The sequence below is a fragment of the Symsagittifera roscoffensis genome, chromosome 1 (genome assembly GCF_963678635.1).
Source record: "Symsagittifera roscoffensis chromosome 1, txSymRosc1.1, whole genome shotgun sequence".
Taxonomy (NCBI): Eukaryota; Metazoa; Xenacoelomorpha; order Acoela; family Convolutidae; genus Symsagittifera; species Symsagittifera roscoffensis.
In genome coordinates, this window is record NC_087062.1 from 66,134,603 (window position 1) to 66,158,042 (window position 23,440).

Here is a 23,440-nt window from a genome sequence, read left to right on the forward strand (position 1 = left end):
CTAATTTGCAGTAAAGTACATTGAAAATCCGTCCGAAATTTTGTTCTATCCTCATCAATTATTCGTTTTTCTTATTGGGATATTCGGTAAAATTCAAAGCCATTTATTACAAAACCGAATGTTTTTTTTTGAAAATTATCTGGTGAATCAAGGCTGACAGAATGACCACTTTAAGACTAGGCACAACAGCGGTTCGCCGTGATGAGCTGTACAGCTCGTATGTTGGTCCTATCCCACGTGGATAAATGATCTTAGGTACCAAAATGTGAATTTAAAACAGCAATATTCAAATGTTACTAACAAGATTTCTTTGTTCAACATAAATTGTGCCATAGTTTTTTATCCAGAACCTAGGATATCAAAAACTCTACCACCTGACCACCCAAAAATTCATCCCTTTTGGATCTTTCTTAAGGAAATTCAGTTTCTGCTTATACTACTTTGGTATACTGCTTATACTTTACCCTTTTTTGTAAACGCAACTTTGGCGCAAATATACAACAACTTTGAGCGGTAGCGCGCTAAAAAACGCAGTTTGTTGTCAAATTTTTCCAAAGTGGGCTCTAAAAACGTCTTTTTGGCGCAAAAAATTTGGTTAAACAGACTCTTTGTGTCTAGATGGGCGAGAATAGCCCAAACAAATTTTTTTAACAACCGTTCCAAAAATTCCAGGCAGAAATGTGAATATGTGAAATGTGAAAGTTCTGATTTTATATTTTCATTGAGTTTATATGTTAAATTGTGCTATGAGCACTTTGTTTCATTCGATGTCAACCGGTGGGGTAAAGCAGAAAAATAAACCTTTTTTCCAGTTTTCTTCGTTTTGAAATTCTGAAATCTAGTTATTGCAACACATATCCCGAATTGAGATCCCATAGTTGAACCCATAATGAATTTAGAAGTGATCTTTGATAATCAAACTTTTCATTTTGAGATATCAAAATATGCTCTTGTTTAAATTCAAAGTCAACATTCATCCCTTACAGGGTCAACAGCAGAGATTTGTTTATTTTGCAATCAAAATGCCATCTAAAGTTATTCTTTTTATTTTTCTTATTATTTTCAGCCCCGAAAATTATGGTAAATTGAACTTTAAGCAGTTTTTGCAAGATTGAGTAAATGTTTTGCAAAACCTTCTTGCGTGAAAAAAAAGTCGTTAACTTGATGACATAAAAATAAAAACATGATATTTTAAAAAAGATATTTTCAAACTAGTTTTTTCTTACCTTGGATCCAAAATGAAGTAGCCTGTGTAGTAAAATTTAACTTCCTTAAAATTTTTAAATATGAGTTTTAACTTATTTAGTACCAGGACATAATTTTGTACGTAAAAATTAAAAACTAAAATCACGTAGTCTGGTTGCATCTGAGATTTTTTTGCGCCATATTTTCTGGTGAAAGAATGATGTTATCCTTCTGTTTTGTAGGAATTCTGCCTTCAGACTGCACTGCAGCATCCACTTCCAGTAGTACTCTCTCTTACCGCCAGTCACATGACTTCATCTTGCCAGATGTAAATGAAGAACTCGGCAGGAAATGCCAACGCTTCAGGTACGCTTTTATCGATTGCCAAAGCACGGAAACTCCCCTCCAACTACCACGGTTTTATACTAGCGTCTCTCCTTCACTCCGGGTAGCTCTTTTTACTAAAAGGAAAAGTAGAAAAGCCAAATTTTTCTTAAAATTCCGCTCAAAGTCATCCCTTTTGGTAACAACACTCTTAAAGTGATGAAAAAACTCAGTAGCTTGCCGCTTTACGTCCCACAAATGAAATCGGCATTTCATACAGGTCTTTTTCTCTCAATTGCGACCAAACACCGCATTGTACAATCTTTAATTTTCATTTGACGAATTTTCGAACATGCCTTTCTTGCATCGTTGACTGATATAGAACACGACCTAGTTGCGTCTTTTGGGTAAATTATTATAAAAGAAGAGCGAATAAAGTTTTCATTCTAAATCAGATAGATGAGCAAATTAAACTGCATTTATTCCAGTGACTATTTCTGTCTGATGGCGGTGTGGCTGAACACGCGCCTCACTAATAGGGAGCCTCAGCAGGACGACGCAGAACAGTTCAGGAAACTTGTGGAGCCGAATTACAAGAACCTCAACTGGTACTCATTCCGTGAAAACGACATCAGCAGCTGTGAGTTTTCGTCAAATGACCTCAAATTTTTGTCGGGCTTATAGCGTTCCTGGTACTAGCAAGCAGTGCCGAGAGGAAAAGGTGAAATTCCTCATCTCTCATCCCCATCTGGTTTCCTCAGAACAAAATTTCAAAAAAATACCATTTTTTCAAAAAAAAATACCCCCGGCGCATAGTTTTTTCCTTTAGTTGGGTCAATCTTAGTAGTTTTTGTTCGCGATTTAGTTTTAGTTTTGTTCATTCAGACAAACAAAATTAGAGAATCAGTTTTCTTTGAAATATTCTATCTGTTTTTAGTTTCGGAGGGATGTTGTTCTCACCAGGTGGACTCTTACATTCAGTATGGCCAGAAAAACGGACTGTCTCCTCAAGAGTACTATGATAAAGTGTTCAAAATTGGAAGGGTGACTGATAAACAGCTCGTGTTCCTCAAGGTTCTGCTTTCACCTTAAAAATGTTAAAAATCTTAAAGAGAGCTTCGAGTACTTAATAACTTGGCGTTCAAACGTTAACCTATAGTTTCTCTCGACTCAATCCGTACCCCTACCCCTATCTCTTCTCTCTATCTACCTGTCCTCTCGTTCTCTATCTATCTATCTATTTCCCCCTTTCCTCTCTCCTCCTCTCCTCTCCTCTCCTCTCCTCTCTCTCTCGAAATATCTCTCTCTCTTGTCTCTCCGTTTTTCTCTCTTATCTCTCTTCTTTTTGCCTCACTTATGAGGTGATCGAATAACTCACATTTATCAAGCACTTCATATTGCTGTGAGCAGCATAGATGAATTGATTTAACACAAATATATCAAATCAGGGACGGATTTGAGGAGGACCGAGCTAACAACCAAAATTCTCAATGAGCTAACTTTGAAAAAAACTTTTAGTATAGAGCGTCGGTGCTAATGTACATATTTTGATAGGATTAGCGTGCAGCATTTTTATCGAATGCTTGCGTCACAGAACTTTTTGTCTTGTAAACCTGTCTCCGTCGTGTAAACCCGAGATTTGCATCTCGACCTAACTATGATGTGAACTATTGCTTTTCGCCTCCATCAAACCAAACTTTGTACTGTGCAAGCTAAAATCATGAAATGGAGAGGGTTTGCAATTTTAGATACTACCCATAATTTTTAAAAAAAATTGGCTGCTTGTATTTAGGTGTTACATCGGTAACTAATCTGATCGCCTCATGTTTAACTTTAAATAAACAATTGGGAAAAAAACTAAAAGAACAGTAATTTTGTTGATATAAATTTTTTAACATTTTTAAATTGAGATTTTTGCGAATTGCGGAGGACCTATTAAAAGCCGGTTGAGCATGGTCCGTATGTATGTATTTCCCCCCACACTTCCGATTGCTAACTTTTTCAGCGAGGCAGTTTTGTTTCAACTCAATCTCGTGTTTTCTGCGTTAGGAGTTTTCACATAGTACCAAGATTGCAGCCGATATCAGTCAGGTTGTTGTAAAATTGCAGTAGAATTTCGTCGAGCTGAATCAATTGTTTCTTACTCAATTAGCATGATTTATTTCAAATCGATATCATTTTAGAGCCAACTTGATTCACTATTTACGCTACGAAAATATTAGCACTGAAAACTTTAATCGCAAAAAATCTACGCCTCTCTTTTAGCAAAATAGACTGAAGGCGACTTGTTTTGACTTGTACGTTGGTTGTAGAACAATCGAAAATTTCTAAATAAAAAACAGCAGCGAGCACTACATTTCGAAAGAAGTACATTGAGCCAGTTGTAATAACTCACTTTTGTTCGGAATTATCAGCTGAGCAATCGAAAAGATTAAGCAAAGAACAGTTTCGAGAAATGGACACAATTTTTGCATTAGCTCTTTCAGCAAATTTCCGAAATTTAGTCGGCATAAATTCGCAATTTGCAACTGGAATTTTTCTATACTGTGAAAATATTCTATACTGTTTCCATCTTTGAAAATATTATGAAATTTTATCGCTAATAATTATTACAATGTTGATTGTTCCGACAATTTTTGAAAAAAAAACGACGGAAAATTTGTGCGCTGCAAAGTTTATTTTTTTCAGACAAATTTCGATTTCACAAACAATTTTGACGGAATTTTTAAAATCGAGTTGTCTTAAGCTCAAACTTTAAAAAAAAATAGTTTACCTGTGATTTTTTGTAAAGTTATGGGTGTATGAAGATTACCTATTTGGCCAACTTGGGACAATCAACGAGCGACAGATTTCCGTGCTTAATGAACAATTAATCATCTTAGAAATCGTTCCAAATCGAATTGAGGCATAATAGTTAAGATATTTATTACTTTTCCATATGCAAAATATATCATTTTGTACCTTACATAGCGTGTAGGGGGATGACTTTGAAAAAAAATCAAAACTTTTCGGATTTTTTTTATTTATCCATTTGTTTTAAAGTGAACACTACTCCGTCGACCAAAAAGCGGCCGGAATAATCAGTGCTTCGCCCTGATATGGACAGTTTTTTTTAATTTGCGAAAAAAAACTGGAGTCTCTAAACTTGTGCTTCGCCAATTTCCTTAAATTTAAACAAAAAAATGATGATTACAAAAATGGTGTATAGTTTTACCAGAGATGATATTAAATTGTGCAATTGGAGACAGCTTCTACATCAAAAATGATTCGTTCTTAGCTCCTATCAACCAAAAGAAGTTAAAGTTAAATTTATTTGGTTAATTACTGAGCAAATTGTACTAAAGAGAGCTTCCTATATAGCCCAACAAAAACTATTGAAATTAAAATGTACAAAAATAATAACGCAAAAGTCAGAAAAAATTTTCACATAGAAAATGGCTTTTACGATACAAAGAAGACGTTTTTTGGCTACCAATAGAGAACATTATTTGCTTAACATTTAGGAGACAACGCTCTTCTTACTTTTTAAGGGCTGATTAAGAAACTTCTTTTGATGATATTGACTCAGCAATTATTTTCTTCGGCTTCATTTTTTAATTTGACATTTGACTAAGATATGACAAGATAAACCGGTTTTGAGGTAAACATATGCGCCCCAAATTCAAGTTGCGCTTTTTCAAATTTGGTAAGAGTTAGGCAGTTTTTGCTCCAATCTTTTTTGTCTTATCTTACGTTAATTTGTAAGATATCAAGTCTTAAATATCAAAATCTCATAGTATTTTTGTTCAGTTAACTTATATTTTCACTGTATTTTAGTAACCTATGTAGCCTAAGAAAAAACCCTTTCGGGTTGTACTGTTTTCGTGAATTCCATCAATGAGTAGATCTAGAAACCCTGTAGTTGGACCAATTTAAAATTTCAGCCCGATTTTGCAAATGTGTTGCGCCGTTTTAAAAATAACAAATGTCTAACAATTTTTGAGCACGTATTTTTTGTGTAAGGCCAACCGAGTAACTTAAATCAGGACTGTATTTCAATAGCCTATTAGCCGAGAAAAATTGAAAATCCAACCGGATTGTACTTTTTTGTTAGCTATCAGTAATTAGATTTAAAAATGAGTTGAATGGACCAATCAACACTCCCTAAAAATTGTGTTTTTTGTTCCGAATTTCGATACGAAAGTAACGGAATATTTGTGCTCGGGGTTGGTTTTTTTTTCTTCAGACAAATTTCGACTTTTTAACTAGCCATTTTTGACGGATTTTTTTTATATCATTCAAAAAGTATTGTTGTCCTGAGCTTAAATTTGAAAAGATATTTCACCTGTGATCTTTTTTCGTAAAGTTATGAGGGTTTAAAGATTGCCATTTGGGCCATTTTGACAAATTTGGGACAATTAACGCGCGATATAATTCGCGCTATTAACGAGTAAGCGGCGGAGATTTAATCCGTCTTATAAATCGTTCCAAATTGGTTGAACGAAGCTTATTTGCCATAATTGATGTGTTACAAGGAACGAAAACTATCTTTTTGTACTTTATATGGCGTGTGGGGGGATGATTTTCATTAAAAAAATTCAAATTTTAGGAAAAACTTTTTTTGTGTTATTTTATTTCATATAATATTTTTATGTTATTACTGCTGCTCCATAAACCTTCAAAAGCAGTCGGAACATTCAGGGCTTCGCCCTGATACGAGCAGTCTTGTTTTCTTTAGTGCTCAAAAGTTTCGATATTGGCAATCATTACTCAACAAAAGTTGTCGCATAAGACCCACAGCAAGGAATTCTAGTCATCTCTCTTTTCACCGGGCTTAAAATGATTTTCAAAACGTTTGTCTTGTTTGAGTTGGTTTTTCATGCTTTTGCTTAGATAACTAGCTTGTTTGGACATAGTTCAAAATTAGTGAGCCGAATCAGTGGAAGGTTATTACTTATTTTTCTAATCTTTTCCGAACCAATTCCATACCTTGTTTTGAAGCCATGATAGGATCCATTAACAAAAAGTTACCAAAAACTGAATTTAAATATCAATAATTATTTTTAATTTTTCAGCCTTAAAACCTTTTGATTGGTTATTACGATGAAGACTTTTGAATATAAAAAATTAAAGAGAGTAAATTGCTTAACAAGAAAAACAGAAAACTTTGATGGAAACGTTGATGCAAATTTGTTACCAATGCCTTCCAGCATCTAAGAAAAGAGTATAACAGATTTTTGAGGTTATCAAAATAACCGATTCCCATGTTCCACCACTCAAACAACAAAATGGATTAGAAAAATTGACTATAATCCATTATTTTCATCAAATTTAGAAATTAAACCTAATTCATTTAAAGTCAAATAAAAATGTTTTGTTTTTCAATTTATTTTCGTTTACGGTCGTGCACAATTTTGCAAAGGGAGTGTAGTGTCGTCTCAATTTTAAATCTAAATTTTCTTTAATTGCTAAACGATTCCGTTAACTTCATCCCTACACCCCCTAACGTTTTTCCCTTTGCCTCCTTCACAATCCCCGCCCCACCTCAACATTTGCCCTTTTGCCTTTTGCCACCTTCGTCCCTTGCTATTGTCACCGCCTCCCACCTGAACCACCAACCCCCTCCCCCACATGAATTACCCTTTGCCTACCTAAAACCTCAACCACCCCACCCCACCCCACCTGAACCAGCCCCCTAACATGAACCACCCCTCTCCCACCTGAACCATCCATCACCTGAATCAACCATCCCACCAAAACTAAATCTCCTCCCCTAACCGAGTTTCATACTTGACCCCCCTTCCCTTCCCAAGCGTTTCGACTAATTTTTTTATTCAATTTTTTGAGAAGAAGGGAGCAAAAACTCCAGAGACGATCCCTTCCAAAACAGTCAACCTGCAATTTGAGGCCAAACCCCACCAAGTTTTTAATTAGTTTAAGAAAACTGTTGAAATAAACAAAATTGAGAAATTGAATAACATAAAAAGTGTAACAAAAATCAAAGTTGGGCAGAAAAAGCTTGAAATTGACCCCTTAGTAACCAACTTTAGCTTTAAGTGTAGAAAAAAATAGATGTTATTTGCGTTGAAATTAGCATCTTAAAATAGTGGAAAAAAATGATTATAAAAAAAGTTTTATTATCTATAAAAATATAAAACAATCGATTATACTAATTGAAAAAATTAATTTGCAATGGATTGAAATGCTTCATAAAACTAAAACAAAATGAGCCATTTTTAATTGAATACAATGATTTGTTTTTCACTCATATAGGTACTGACAAAAATTTCAAATTTAATCCGTTTTCATCTACGGAACTCCAGTGCCGCCTGCTCAAAACGAGTCTTAAAATAGAACTTTTTTTGATTAACTAACTATTCGCGAGACAGCTTTTGAAATCTTTTTGGACTTATTTTCGAAATCCTAAGCACAATCAACATTTTGGAACTTTAAATTTCAATTATGCTATCAGTTTTTAATAGTGGTGCCATCATAATTTGCGTGGGAAAATTTTTACCTTGTTTGGTGTACTGAAAGATTTGTGTTACTATGATACCTTTGAAAGAAATTTTATTTATCTTAGGTGTTGGATGGAAATACTATTTATCTGCGTTTACCTGGTTGGTGTACAGATAACTCTATGTTTCATTAATAGCTTTGAGGGAAATATTATTCATCTTAGGTGAAAATTGAACTGAAAATTTTACCTTGTATTGTGTACCGAAAACTCTATGTTTCTTTGATATTATTGAGGGTCATATTTTTTATCTTAGGTGAAAATTGAACTGAAAATTTTACCTTGTATGGTTTACCGAAAGTTCTATGTTTCTTTGATATTATTGAGGGAAATATTATTCATCTCAGGTGAAAATTGAACTGAAAATTTTGCCTTGAATGGTGTACCGAAAATTCTATGTTTCTTTGATAGTTTTGAGGGTAATATTTTCTATCTTAAGTGTTGTATGGATCTTTTTGTTTCACATGCTAAGCGCCGCGCATTCAAGTTGCTACGCCTCTGATTAATTAGCGTGTCTCATTTCATTTCAATTTAAATTGAATGCGTCGTGGGAACTAATCATCGCCTTTGACATTCGTTAAAAGATAATTTGGAAATATCGCTCGCATTAAGTATTCCAAATGGACCAAAATGGCGTTTTTGAAACATACACATAAGCTCACACTTAAGATAATTAGATCCTTAAGCGATTTTGAACAATTTTTAGGCTAGATGGGTGCCATCCTTGTGCATGAACGTCATCAATCAAGTAGGTTTTGGATATGGAAGTCTCAAAATTATCGGAAACCCAAAACTCAGCAGGAACTTCATAGTGCCTCCCGTCGGAAACGAAGACCTTATGATGGTGGTGCCCAAAAATCAGGTTGGAAAGTATCAGTCTTTTACTCTAAGCAGCTAACAAAAGTCTGAGTCTGCAGAATTATAATTAATGCAAAATTTGAGGAAAAGTTTGTCTACGATTGATGTCCTTTTGACAAACAGAGTAAACTAAATCGGCAGACAGTACTGAAACATTTTTCACAAAACTACCCATAATGAGTGTAGGCTCAGCTGAAAAGATAATTTCTCATAATCAAGAAATAGTCCCCTCAGTGTCAAAGTAGGTTGAAGTCCAAATCCAAAAAATCCAATAAAATTTTGAAGCTATTTTTTTTAACTGTTGCAGCTTTTACCTAATTCAACATTCTCTATCAATACCAGGTAGAAGTTAGCGTAGCTGGTTGCTGTGCAAGTAGCACAAAAATTCCTATCAAATTCATAAAAAAAAACTATTTTTTTTTATTTCAATTGAACGTTTTAGCGTGGTTTGAATGATTGTACGAAAGCCTACAACTTAAACACTTTTGACATTCTTTCTAAAATTGTCAAGATGACAAAATTGCACCAAAAACTTCAAAAACTGTTTATTAGAGAAACTTATTTTTCATGGTTTGAACAGGCTTATCTTTTTTCTATAGAAAACCAATTCTAGGCCTGCTCGTCCGCTTTATTCGCTCGAAATTAGACAAAGAAAAATAAAAAAACTTCAAATTGGTTTTTCTCGACACTGAGAGAGGATTTAAATTTTTTAAAGTACTTCGAATTACGACTGGATACCTGATATTGAACGGAAAATGTTCGTCCCCATTTTGGAGACAAGTCGCAACAAAAAAAAACATTAAAAATTGGAAAAAGATCATTAACCAAGGAAAACAAAAAAATAGGTTCTTTGAACTTCAAGAAAGCTTTATGAATTATTATTTGTGTTTTTTGAGTGATTCAGCATAAAGTTATAGTTTATGCTTTTCGGGTATTATCTTAGGGTGATTTGAACCATATGTAAAATAAATGCTTTTTAGATGTAAAAAAAGTTTTCTCATCTGTGAATATTTTAATTTGGCGTCAAAAGCAAAAAAAGGGGTTGATATTGAAAAGAAACTTTCATAGATTGACCTTGTCTTACAGCGGCACGAACGTGCTCGAGGTATATTTTTACCATCATCGATTATGTTTCCGCCGTGCACGAGGAACGGTTCAACCGTGCTTGAGATATGTTTCGACCGTGCTCGAATAAATTTGGCTTTTTTTTCAAGCGTGCTCAACCGAGTTTTGGTATATTTCGATCGTGTTTGAAGTTATGGGTATTTTATGTGTTTGCACCCTATCTTGATTATGCTTTTTTGGTAGAGCAGTGGCATTGTGCTCGACTTTGAAATTTGAAATTCCAACTGAGCACTTTTACCCCAGCACTTAAACAAGGAAATGGATATTCTGCTCAAATTAACAGCGTTAAGTTCTGTTCACAGTTTTTAAATTTTTTATGGGTTATTGTTCCGACTTTCGATACGAAAGTAACGGAATATTTGTGCTCGAGGTGGGTTTTTTTTCTTCAGACAAAATTCGACTTTTTAACTAGCCATTTTTGACGGAACTTCTTAGATCATTCAAAAGGTATTGTTGCCCTGAGCTTAGATTTGAAAAAATTTTCCACATGTGATCATTTTTTTAGTAAAGTTATAAGGTTTGAAAGATTGGCATTTTGGCCAATTTGAGACAATTAACGCGCGATATATTTTGCGCTTTTAACGCGTAAGCGGAAATTTAATCCGTTCTAGAAATCGTTCTAGTTTGGTTGAAAAAAGCCATCGCCATAAATAATTGTTACTAGCAGCAAAATCTATTCTTTTGTACTTTTTATGGCGTGTGGGGGGATGATTTTCACAAAAAAGTTCAAATTTCAGAAAAAAAAATTTCATTTTGTTTTATTACATTCAATTGTTTTATGTGATTACTGCTCCATAAACCTTAAAAGGAAGTCGGAACATTCAGGGCTTCGCCCTGATACGAGCAGTCTTGTTTTATTCAATGGTCAAAACTAAAACTGTCATAATTAACCTACTACATTCAATTAAATAACCACTTGCACATTAAACGAGCAATACTGCTCTTTAACATACTCCCAAAAAACTTATTTTGAAACTCGTCACGCAGCGTAATCCTCGTTTTCTTCCACTCTTTATCAAGCGCATTATTTTAGGTGAAAGACACTTTATCCTTCTCCTGGTTTTTGGTTAATTTGGTCTGTCGAGAGAAACCCCATTGGTGTCCCGAGGAGTGGCTGGCACTGCAAACAGCGAAGCAGGTTGCTGTTTTTCCAGCAGAACCAGCACCCGAAAGGCGTCCTAGAAGAAACCTAGCAGAAATGGAATTGGAGACATGGTTTATTAAAGAAAACAACGAATCAGCTCAGCTCATTGTCGTGTAACAACCGTCAAAAAAACCGCAAAACCAAAAGACAATTAAAGCTGAGAAAGATAGTTTATTCTTTTATGACAAAACTCTGACAAAAGTCCCAATGTACATTTTGGATGTCCTGGATATTAATACCAGCTTTTTGAACATTTTTTGACAAGGAAAAAATTTTCAGAGGAAAGTTAAATTAATAAAAAATCGTTTCTAAGAAATCTGCAAATTGAAATCTATCATTTCTTTAGTTCTCTAATTACGCTATCCTGTTCATATTTTGTTTTCAAACCATTTTTAGTGAAATTTTTTGTTTTCAAAAGCAGACAATGAAAACCAGACCTGGGTCAGTCATTTAATGAGTTGAAAATGAATAGTAAGAGCTGAAAACTAAAATGACCTGTGCAGTTAGGACAGAAGGCTCTGACCGCGGTAATCATTCGCAGGCAAAAGAAAAATAGTTGACAAACATATTTTTAAAATTTGAAAAATCTAATTTTTTTATTTATCTTTTGTAGTTTTTTGATAATAGAGGAAAGTTTCACGAGGTAATAACGGGGGCGTTCTTAATTACTAATTTATTATTATTATTTTTAAATTTCATAGATATTTGATGTGCGAAAATGGTATCAACGAAAGGAGCCTTTTGTTTAGTTTTTGTGTCCAGAGCAGTTTTGAACTTCTTTCATCAAAACTAAATAGTTGAAACCTAGGATTTTTTTCTACATCGCCGTTGACCTCGACTTTCGACTTGTGTATTTCTCATGCTATAGCGTTAGTATTTCCCGGCGACATTTTACTTTTCGATCTTTAAACCATGAAGTTCGCTCGAGAATTGGGGCTCTAAGCTTGGGTTCAAAAAGAATCTGTTCTTTTTCGGTTGGTGAAAAAGTCTAAGATGTCGATGGGTCTTTTGCGATAACTGTAACAAGAATATTTTCGCGCGTTTTTCCCATTCGCTGAGAGGTTCTTGCGTCGTTACTTCTCCGCCGAAAAGTTTGATTCGTTATTTTCCGCCAAAAAATTTGATCATCATCGGAAAAATGATTCGTTAGACAACGGTGAAGACTGTGGTTGAAAGTTCTAAGCTAATGAAAAAATTAAGTCGACTGAAATTTTTTTAACAAAGAGTATTGCAATGTATGAAAGTAGTTTTAATGTAGTTCAGCAAGAATGTTGGCCGTATCTTCCAAATAATTTGATACATCACCCAAATATGACTAAATTTTCTCAGGCATACAATTTCTTCGCAGTCCCCTGACACTTTTGGGTAACAGTGCTTAAGCGCCACGACTTAAGCGGCGCGACTTAAGAAAAGACTGGCCGCGCGACTTAAGAAAAGACTTAAACGGAGCGACTTAAGAGAAGACTTAAGCGGCGCGACTTAAGAAAAGACTTAAGCGGCGCGACTTAAGAAAAGACTTAAGTTGCGCGACTTAAGAAAAGACCTAAGAGCGCGACTTAAGAAAAGACTTAAGCAGCGCTACTTAAGAAAAGACTTAAGCGGCGCGACTTAATAAAAGTTCAAGCGGCTCGACTTAAGAAAAGACTGACGGTGCTACTTAAGAAAAGACTGACGACGCGACTTAGAAAAGACTGACGGAGCGACTTAAGAAAAGACTGACGGCGCGACTTAAGAAAAGACTGACGGCGCGATTTAAGAAAAGACTGACGGCGCGACATAAGCACGCGGCGCGACTGCGAAATCCAGTCTCAAAACGGTATGCGGCACGACTTACAAAGTCTTTCCGTAAGTCGTGGACCTCGAATACAACGCCTATCAGTTATTGCCTATCGAAAAAATAGAGAGTTCTGCGAAAATCGTTTGTGTTTGGATTATTGCGCATGGGTCGAGTAATGAGCGTTTCTGAGTTTTCAAAAGTCAAGTTTGGACAGATTTGATCCAGCTGAAAACAAGTTGGGCGGAGAAGGCAGTGAAAATGGTAAACGGTTTCCAGCATCAAAAAACACTTTTTTTAACTTTTCTGATGAAATTGGATCCCCCAGTACTGTACTAATGATTGTAAACGAGTCTTATTTGTTCGCAGAAACCATTCACCATAACAGCTGCCCGTTCCGATGAACTATTTCAAACAAAAGTTTCCGAAAAGGACTGTAACTATCCGATCGCGGGTAAAACTTGTGGTCGCAAGTAAAAGGACAAACAACCCAAGGATATGACCCTGGACAAATATTTAAAACGTTTCGATCATAAATAGGTACTTTTTAGTCATTTCTTGTCTAGTCTGGTTATTTTTGAAATAAAAATTGAAAAAATTTTAAAAAAAAAAACTTAAAAAAATAGCACGTTTTGAAAATCAGAAAAATGAATTAAATAAACTAGAAATAACAACCAACAGATATTGGTATCCAAACCAGTCACGCAAAAGTGAACAGAGAAAAAAGACAAAATTTAATGCATTCTTTTTGAATCTAAATGAATTATTTTGTAAGCAAAAAAGATTTAATTTTTCTCCAAAAATTAGCCGATTGTAATGGATTATAATCAATTATGAAGAGGTATCATTTCTTAGGAAAACGGTAGCTTTTTGGTTGGTTATAATTGATTATTTAGCAATTTTAGGAAGATTGTCTATGAAACGACAACATAATTGATTATTAACTTTGGAAATCCGGTGCAAGTTAGATTTCTGACTGACACTTTTGATAATTTTAGCCGCGTCAACTGCAATTTTAATGGTTTTCTGTTAGTAATAAAATGTTATGATGTTCTAACTAAAAAGCTGGAAATACAATAAGAAAGTAAAGAAAAAAGTTCAATTAAAATATGTGTTATGGAGGAAACCGCTAGCGTTTCCGCTTGGCGGAGGAAGAAGTTTAAACTAAATCACAACTAACTAATTTGTTCGTAAGAAAGCGCTTTACAAAAGAAATTCTAAATGGTAATTATGAAGTTTTAGGAAGGCTACGTTTCAAAATTGCAAATTTACCCAGCGGAAATGTCTCGTTGAGTTTAACTGTGTTGAATTTTCAATATTATTAAGGAGATTTTGTAATACTAAGGGATGGTTCAAACTGTTTTTTGTGCCAACTGAAGGATATGCGACGAGATACTAAATGAATGTTGAACTTAAATCCGATGAATTTAATCGGAGAATTCTACGATACAAAAAAGAACACTTCCTATTTGAAATTATTAATGAGATGATCAGATTTACACAATTTCTGGGATCAAGGGTACTAATAATGGGCTATATTTCAATTAGCGCTTACAAAAATTGAGATCCCAGTCAAGTGCACTTTGGGGCGGTTGCCGGAATCATGTTATTCAAGCATTCTTCTGATGCTCACTCTGTGTTCAAATCTAAATCTACAGAACCCGATTCAATTTGGTTATCCGTTGCAGTTGGTTCTGGGTTATATTTTACTACTGGATTTGAGTGGTCACTAAGAAGCCTTGCTCTGGCTACGTCCCTACACGATTAAAGGGTATAAAATTTGATTCCTTTTCAGCAAAGAAACCTGGGGAGAAATTTTAGCTCTCTCCGGTAGGAATCTCTGTTGGTTTCGGCTTCTGTTGATTTTCTTGAGGTCATTCTGATTTTTGTTACAATGTCCGATGAAAAAATTGATACCATTTGTTGTTTTCTGGGGCCCATTCTCTTTTTCTTCGACACTATTTCACAAAAATGATTAAAATCTTTTATTGTAGCACATCTTTTAAAAATTTTTGGATGTCCAAAAACTTCTAGGAACGTTTCAAAAGATATTATTTTTCATGACAGATTTTACTAATCACTACATAGTCTAGTTGTCTTCTTGATGGAACTTTTCGCCGAATCTTACTGGGGGAAGATGGACTTGACTCTGAGTCGTACCCTTTGTCTTCTGGTTGTCTACTTTTGTTTTCCTAAGGGGTTTTAAAGTGTCCGTCCTCCACTCTGTCGTCTGCCGCGCTATCATTTGACAAAAAAGGTTTTCCGTTGTCTAAAATGCCACTATTGTTTTGACTGACAAAGTTTTTCCAATGAATATTTGGTTTTCTGTTGAACTTTTTTTCGAACGATTTAATACGTATGTTCGATTGAATGGTGCTCCTTAAATTCCAGATAATTTTTGAAACCGAATCTATTAGTAAAAGTTTAGTTGTTTCAGAATGTTTGCAGTTTTAGTTGTTAAGAAATCGTTTGCAGTTTTAATTTGACATTATATTCAAATGTTTCTATTTGTCCATCTGAAAGATGGTCAGGCACTGTAGAAGAAAAGATTTTACGATTCTTCGAATCAAAAAATAATTTGAAATCGGTCCCGGTTTAACGTGACTCTTAATCAACCCTAATCGATTTTGAAAATCCAGATATTTGAATAGAATCAGTCAGGAAATCGATAACTTTTTTGGCAGAAGCACTTGAAGTGATTTTTGCCTACGGAAGTTTTGAGTATCTATCCATACATGACACGATTTTTTTTAAGAGCCTTAACTTGAATCCAATAGACCTGGGTCTTCAATTACAAAATTTTGTTCATGGAGCCGGTGGTAATTTTTTCAGATATCAAGAGCTTAAGTTTTTAACTGATTTGAAGCAATCTGAACAATTGATCTAACGGAACTTTATCTTGCTGTTAATATGTGGCCACCGGACGCATTCCGAAAAGTGTTTAACCCCTATTGCCCTAGATGAGAACCTCGTAGTAATTTCACGGCCGCTGTTTTGAGTACATAGGGTAAACATAAATTAATGGTTATATAACAAATCGTTTGCAGTGTGATGATAATTGTAAAACTGTTGAAACTAGAAACCATAATTAGTGGTATGTAATCACCTTTTCTCTTCCAAAGCTGTAGCAGAATGTTGCCTTCTTCAGTGAGTAACGGATCTTTTTTTTTTGATATAAAGTTTTTTTTCAATTCTAACGTCTTTCTTTCAATTTGAGAGAATCACGCTGATTTTTTTGCTAATGGTTTTTGATCGGATGAAATTGTTTTGACAGCAAAATTTACGCTAATAGCGGATGAAGAGGGTTAATTAAAACTCCACTGTTTGCATTTACCGTAATTAAAACTGTAGATTCCATAGCAAAAGTTAATAATTTTGAAAACGACAAAATTTTTTTGAAAAAGTAGAATTTGAAAATGTTTTTTAAAGGTTTTGAAATACTCCAACGGAGAAGGCCTGTGGGTACAAAAATTGGAATGGCAGTGGTTAAAACTGCAAAATTGTGTAACTAAGTTACTGGAACTAACTAAGCTTATAGTAGATGCAATAACCTTATCAAGTAGTATTGCTTCAGTAAAATTTTTCGAAACCTGACCAATCAGGTTTTAATTAGGTTGAAACTTATCTTTTAGTGGAACATCCGATAAACTTATAAGCGAATTGGTTTTTAAATTTCTTGCCGTTGCAATTGCTTTGTCGTAGTTTGGGGGTGGTGAGGGTTTTTTATTTGGAATTCTTGAAATGACGTCTGTAAAACCCATATTCTTGCCAGCTAAGTTTTTTTGTGGAAAAGTTGAATGGTGAAAAACTTTCAACCGATTTTGTTAAGTAGCTGTGGAATGTTTTGCCCATTGTTACAAGATAAAACGGTTAGATGTGCTTTGTGATTGGTTATCATTTCAAATTCTCATCAAACATTGACTTGCATTAGAACTTCGGTTAGATTTGGAGCACATAAAGCGATTAGATGTGCTTTGTGATTGGTTATCATTTCAAATTCTCATCCAACATCGGTTGCATCGGCTTTACATAACGACGACTTGCATTGTGTTAAAACATCGACTTGCATAAAAGATCCGTCTCCAGTCATTCTCCTGGAGTTGTTCGAGGTCGAGACAATTGTGAGAGGCGTCTGTTTTAAAAAAATCATTTTGACGTGAAATTCTGTTAAATAAATATTTCAGATTTTTTTCTCGAAAAAAATTGTGTCGTCGTAAGACCAATTAAAGATTGACTTCTTGTTCAGTAACGCTCGTAAGTGACTTGCCAAAGTCGCGAGCTTCTTTTAGGTTCCGACTTCTTTTAGGTTCCGAAGGATTGGAATGGAGATTAAGGCTCCTGAGCCATCATTTTTTTTATAAATATCATGTTGACCACTTTTTGACAATTTTATTTCTGTCAAGAGCAAATAAAAGTGTTGCTCGAAGCTTCCTTTGAAATAGATCAAGACATCGTGTCTAGATAAACGTTAGTAAAAAGAATATTTTCAATGGCTGAGTCAAATACTTTTTGAAATGTATGTCGCCTCGTCCATAATATCCCGTTATAAACTGTATTTACGGGTTATACTTCCTCGTACACTGCTAAAACTGCATTGATTGCTCGTATCATTGTCGAAGTTCACTTGGCTTGAAGCGTTTTTGATATCTAAATTTGCAAATCAAACTTCTCTGACGCATTTTTCGGAAAGCTGTGATGCCATACTATCTTTTATATTATGAAAACTTTTAGCATCTAATATTTGTTTTTAAAATTTTCTAACGCGAGCTTTATTGATATGTTTTTCTTGCAAGTGATGACAAATGAACCGCTAAATCTATCTTCCTCACAACTTTCGACCTTTATGTTAATATTTTGTTTTAGTTGCATCGCTTTCAAGGCCTCATGAAAACGTGTAACCTTCAATTGATTGTCTATTTTTCCAATTCTATAGAAAAAAGAATAAAAATTTTTTTGAACAAAAAACCGTTTGGTTTTTGAACAATCCGATTGAATTTTCAGCCGAAATATTTTCAGTGGTGCTCTTGAAGTGGTGAAAAAATTTGTCGGCCACTTCACTCCCAACGTCGGGTAGATTATTTTGAGGATATTTTGGCCCCGAGGATATATCCTTCATGTCCGTCCGTAATTAGGAATGCTGTTTTCTCGTAGGACCCTTCGTTTGATCTGATTGGTACTATGACTTGGCCCCTATCTTTCTCGGGTCGTCACTAAAAACACTATAGAGATCATTTGTCGCTTGATCGACTGGGTCGGTTTTTAGGTATGGGTCCCTTACCTTAGGTTCGAGAATCAAGTTCTATCTTAGGAAACTTACTGGGCTGGCCGAGGCGACTTTGATGTTTAGTTGTACGAAATTATCCTTTCCTAAAACGATAATCAGTAGTTTTTTTAAGGTTTTTTGCCTTTTTCGTCGAATATTGTCGCTTTGTCCTGACTCTAACCATGCTTTCATTACACTTCAGCATTCTTTGTGTATATGGTTATTTACAAAAGGCTGTTCCGACTGATTTACAAACTCGGTATTCAGAATTTCGTGATTATATAAAATATTTACCTTTTTCTTCTTGATTTGAAATTTTTGTTAATTTGACCTTCGGAAGTAGGGGATGTACAGACTTTTTTTTGCAGGGCAGAGAGCAAATTGGCCCTTTACGAATTGTCCGCTAATTTCATAAATGAGCTTTCTCTATCTACACCGTTTGTTCGTTCTCGTTTTTCTTCGAACTCCGAGGTTGTTTTCAGAATTATAAAGTACAGTATACGAAGGTTTAAAACTGTTTGTCATATTTGAATGGCTTGAGGTTGGCTTCTCGTCTTTTGAAGCCACATTTAGAGCTTTGAGTGGTGGTAAGGTTTATAATATTTCTCTCAGTCTTTCTTCGCTATTCATAATGTTGATAAAAAGGTCACAAATCCGTTCGTCTTTTCTGCTGGAAATATCGCATTCCTTAGCCATCTCAGCTAGCGCGCACCAGAACTGTTCCCAGCTCTCTTATCTCTCTGGCATCTCTTCAGTAGCTTGTGGTGTTCGAAAGTCAGGGTAGGTTTTCTGATAAATGCTTGATTGAGGTATTCGCAAAGTTCAGCGAAGTTTATTCTTAGAGTTTTGAATTGTAAGAAATTTTGTGCATAAATGCGATTCCCCTCACTTCGTAGAACCAAATTTAGCCTTGAGCGAATCTTCTTGTCCGACTTTTCTATGCATATTTTATTAAAGATCTTAGTTTCAAGTTTGAATACTTTCTGATTCGTCGAATCTTCTTTTTCTTCAATGTTTCTAGCTATCCGCTCGGTTTTGGCCATCGTAGATTTGTTTTGGTTTTCTTCTTCTAATTGCAGGCTTTCAGCTTTTAAGAGATCCGAAGGATTTAGTTGATTTTCAATATGGATATTCTCTTTGGCTATTATTGCCAATTGGAACATATCCCTCAAGTCTTTCCATTGGGTAGGGGGGTTGATAGTGTGGTATTGTGAGGATGGGGGGGCTCCCATCATACAAGATTCGTTAACAGATGACTGCGCCATAAAAATATAAAAACTGCGCCATAAAAACTGCGCCATTGTTCTAGGTAAACTAAGCTTAAAAAACAAGAAAACAAAGAATAGAGTTTAATTAAAATGTGCGTTATTTGTAACTTAGAATGCAATACACTTAACTCGCTCACTTCGGTAGAGATCACTAGCAGTAGTCGAGGTCATAGACAACCTGTTAATAAGAAGATTTAATAAAAAACTAGATAATGACATCAGTTAGTAAGGCGAGCTTATCAAGTCGTTTGATTAGCCCAAGTTATCTGATGATTGCTCTCCAACCAACACTTTTTTCCAAATTTCATTTTTGTGACATATGCTGCAGCTTCATAAAATACATTTTGACAACATCCAAAAATTTAGACTGCCACTATTTTACTGCGGTTTTGTTGCTTGGTTTGTGACGCATGATCTCAACCGGTTCCATCATAGACCTCAGCAATGAATTGGCTTCTCCGTAAAACACAAACTTTAACGGTTTCTATCAGTTTCGAAACGTCTTCTCTTGCGCTGTTGGCTTTTATTTGAGCGCGTCTTTTGAAATTTTTTTTTCGAAGACTACAGTTTCTTACTAGACTACCGAAATGTGTTGTGTCTGTTTTATCTTTTCTACTGGTCTATTTCAATATGTTCGCTAGTTCTTACGAGAATCGGCAGATGAAGAGTTCACTTTACCACGTCGAGTCAGATGTATATTTTTTATAGCTTCGGAGTTCATAACTAGTCTTTTGTTACTTTTTCCAATACTCTGCCATCAGAAATTTTCCTTGATCTCTTCTGCCTATTATTACTTTTTTCTGATAGATTGTAATGTAGCACTCGTCCCATTGAAGTTTCTTGTTCCGACAATTTTCCAAGAAAATGAAGAATTATTTGTGCTCGGGTGTTTTTCCAGACAAAAATCGACATTTTTGACAAGCTATTTATGACGGAACTTTTTCTATATAATTATTAATTATTTTTTTATTTTTCAATTCAATTTGAAAAGATTTCTAAGATGAACTAAATTTCGCTGACGCGTTAATAGCATGAAATTTATTGCTCGTTCCAAATCGGCCAAATTGAGAATCTTCAAACCCCTATAAATACGATAGAAAAGCACACAATAAATATCTTTTTTGAAATGAGCTCTAGACAACAATAACTTCAAAATAATAACAAAATCGGATCTTGTTAACTATTTCCCCCTCTATCCCGCATTGGAGTTCATGAACAAAAATCGATTATAATTGAGTTTCCTTGTCAGTGTCCACAAAAGTGAAAACAAATCGATTATAATCAATTAAAAACGGATTATAATATTACTATTTTTCGAGGCAACAAATCCTTTTTCAATCCATTATAATCAATTTTTTTTCACTTTGGTGGACACTGACACTGAAACTAAATTATAATAAAATTTTTCACTTTACTGAGATGCGAATTTCAATGCACTTAGTCTGTTCTAAGTTTTAAATTTAAATTGGTTACGTTGGTTACTTGTTGTTCAATTGATTTTTTTTCCAGCTAACTTTGATATTTATGTTACTTTTTATTTTACTCAACATTACCCCCCCCCCCCCCCCCAGCGCTTGCCCATTTACAAAAAATCCCCCTCTCCCCCCAGCGTGTTCAGGTGGGGGTGGGTTCAGGTGAGGTTTTCAAGTGGGGTGTTCATGTGGGGGGGGGGTCGGGTTCAGGTGGGGTGTTCAAATGGGGGGTGGGTTCAGGTGGGAGAGGGGTTCATGTGGGGGGTGGGTTTAGGTGGATGTGTGGGTTCAGGTGGGGCGGGGATGGGTTCAGGTGGAGGGGGGTTGTTCAGGCGGGGATGTTCAGGTGTGGGGGGAGGGGTTGTTCAGGTGGGGGTTGTTCAGGTGGGGGGGGGATTCAGTGGGGGAAGGGGAGCAAAGGGGCAAAAGTTAGGGAGATTGAAGTGGAGCGAAGGGGCAAACGTTGGGGGGGGGGGGGGGGGGAGAGCTCAACAGAATCTTTTTGCAATTTGAGTTAAAGTTTTGAAATGGATTAGGTCAGGCCGCACACTCTCTTTGCAAAGTTTCCGCATCACTCAAATGATGAATGCTGAAATTCTTGCAAAATTTTTCACGACTCGCGAAACAAAACTGGAAAACAAATCCATTTTAATGTGATTTCCTACTTATTATAAAATCCATTATAATGGATTCAAAACGAATTATAATGCATTTTGTTTTGGCGAGAAAAAATGGATTTAAATCCATTTTTAGTCCAATTTTGTTGCCTGAACGTAACATGGGAATCGATTATAATTACAACATTATAGATCACAGAAATCCATAATAATTTTCACTTTTCTTAAATGCGGGATGGTACCTTGTAACGAATATCCCCCTTAAAAAGAAAGAATTGAACAGTTAAGCATATACAAATTTTGTACCTTGTTAACTATTTCCCCTCTACTGCAGTAGGGGGGTGGTGGTTGTTAACAAGATCAAGAAAAATCTACTAGTTAAAATGTCGAAAAATAACAACCAGAGAACTAACAACCATCCCGAGCACAGCCAATCTGTCACTTTTTTTTGAAAATCGGAACAATAATTGAAACTTGACAATAAAGGCTTTTGCTACAACCTCGAGCTATAAACTATTTTTTTTATTAAGGTTACTAAGATTGCCTGGTTTCCGTCTCGTGCCGTTGGTTTCATCTCATTCTGTTAAGCCTGCCCTAGTATATAAAACTATTGCTAAAAATAGTTGCAGTTTTTTCCGCCCAGTTTTTATTGTTGATTTTCACTTCTTCTGAGTTTGATAACTCATCTCATTCATTCTATCAGGTACATTTTTGGTACATTGGCAGTATTTATAAAAATTAACCACTCAAGTGGCGATTAAAATTTTTGGTACATTGGCAGTATTTATAAAAACTAACCACTCAAGTGGCGATTAAAAGGAGAGAAAAACCTAATTCGAAAAATGAGAAATACTTAGTTTGGAAAAAGAGCATTTTTGTTTGTTTGACTAACGTTTTGGCTGTGACCTATTCGGGAAAAAAGTTTTGTTCTTGTGGCGCCTCCGCTTACATGTTTTCTTTCGGGGCATTCGAAAGAGCAAGCCAAAACAGTTTGTAAGTGTTGTACCCATTGTGTAATTAAATTGTTCGCTTATAGGTCACTCTGTTTTTCACTCATCGATTTGAAAAAATGGGTGACATTTCAATCGAGTGCTGGTTTTGTCTCTGATATAGCGTAGATTGAATAATTCTTGTTCATTTATTAAAGTTTTCTTAATCGATAGTTGAATTTTGTTTAGGACCTTCCTCCTGGATCGCCAAACCAAAATTTGGGGTAAAGGACCATTTTGGGTTTCCAACTATGGTAGTGAACACGCAACCCAGAAAAACCGAAGACTTAATCAGCAGTTTGCTGACTTTTTTCAAAAACGCACAAACCACAAACCTGAAAGCAGACGGTTTCCAAAACCAATTAGATTTAAGCCGATATATTGCCGAGCGCTCAAACAATTCTCAACATCAGCTACAAGAAACAGAGATGTCAACACAACAAAAAACAAAGACAACGAATGCGCAGACAATTAGGTTTTTGTTCAGAACAACCTCTATGGTTTGAGCAACTAAACTAACGCCGGTCTCTTTCTGCCATGGTGAAACGATTACAACAAGTTTTGCATTAATTGGCCACAGGAGTCAATTTAGCCTCACTATTGATGAAATAGCCGATAAACTACAACTTCCATCTATAAAGCACACATCAAGGTCTTTTCGTTATGTCGACATTGATTAAAAAATGCCAGTTGCAAAGGTTAAAAATCCCGTTCACATCTCACCGCTTGAGAAACCGGATTTTAAGTTCTCCATGAGTAACTCTAACAAAACTCCTTATTTGAATATACCGGCTGCAGACGTCTTTTACTTGAACGAGATTTGCAGCTCCTCCGACACGCTTCTGATATTCATTTTCCACACTTCGATATGGGAAGATTGGAACTTGGCTTGCTTTAAAATCATTCTTGTTTTACATACCCTCTA

General features: G+C 35.3%; 2 protein-coding genes across 2 annotated transcripts in view; one reads left to right on the forward strand and one right to left on the reverse strand.

Moving 5' to 3' along the window:
- The window catches only part of LOC134848029 (uncharacterized), a 498,722-nt gene that overhangs the window by 206,117 nt on the left and 269,165 nt on the right, over positions 1-23,440 (reverse strand). The window lies entirely within an intron of this gene.
- Positions 978-11,302, forward strand: LOC134856913 (uncharacterized). Its single transcript, XM_063873205.1, has 6 exons — positions 978-1,080; positions 1,428-1,551; positions 1,998-2,149; positions 2,447-2,583; positions 8,712-8,867; positions 11,022-11,302. Exons 1-6 carry the CDS (start codon positions 1,023-1,025, stop codon positions 11,247-11,249), a joined length of 855 nt encoding a protein of 284 aa, XP_063729275.1. The 5' UTR covers positions 978-1,022; the 3' UTR covers positions 11,250-11,302.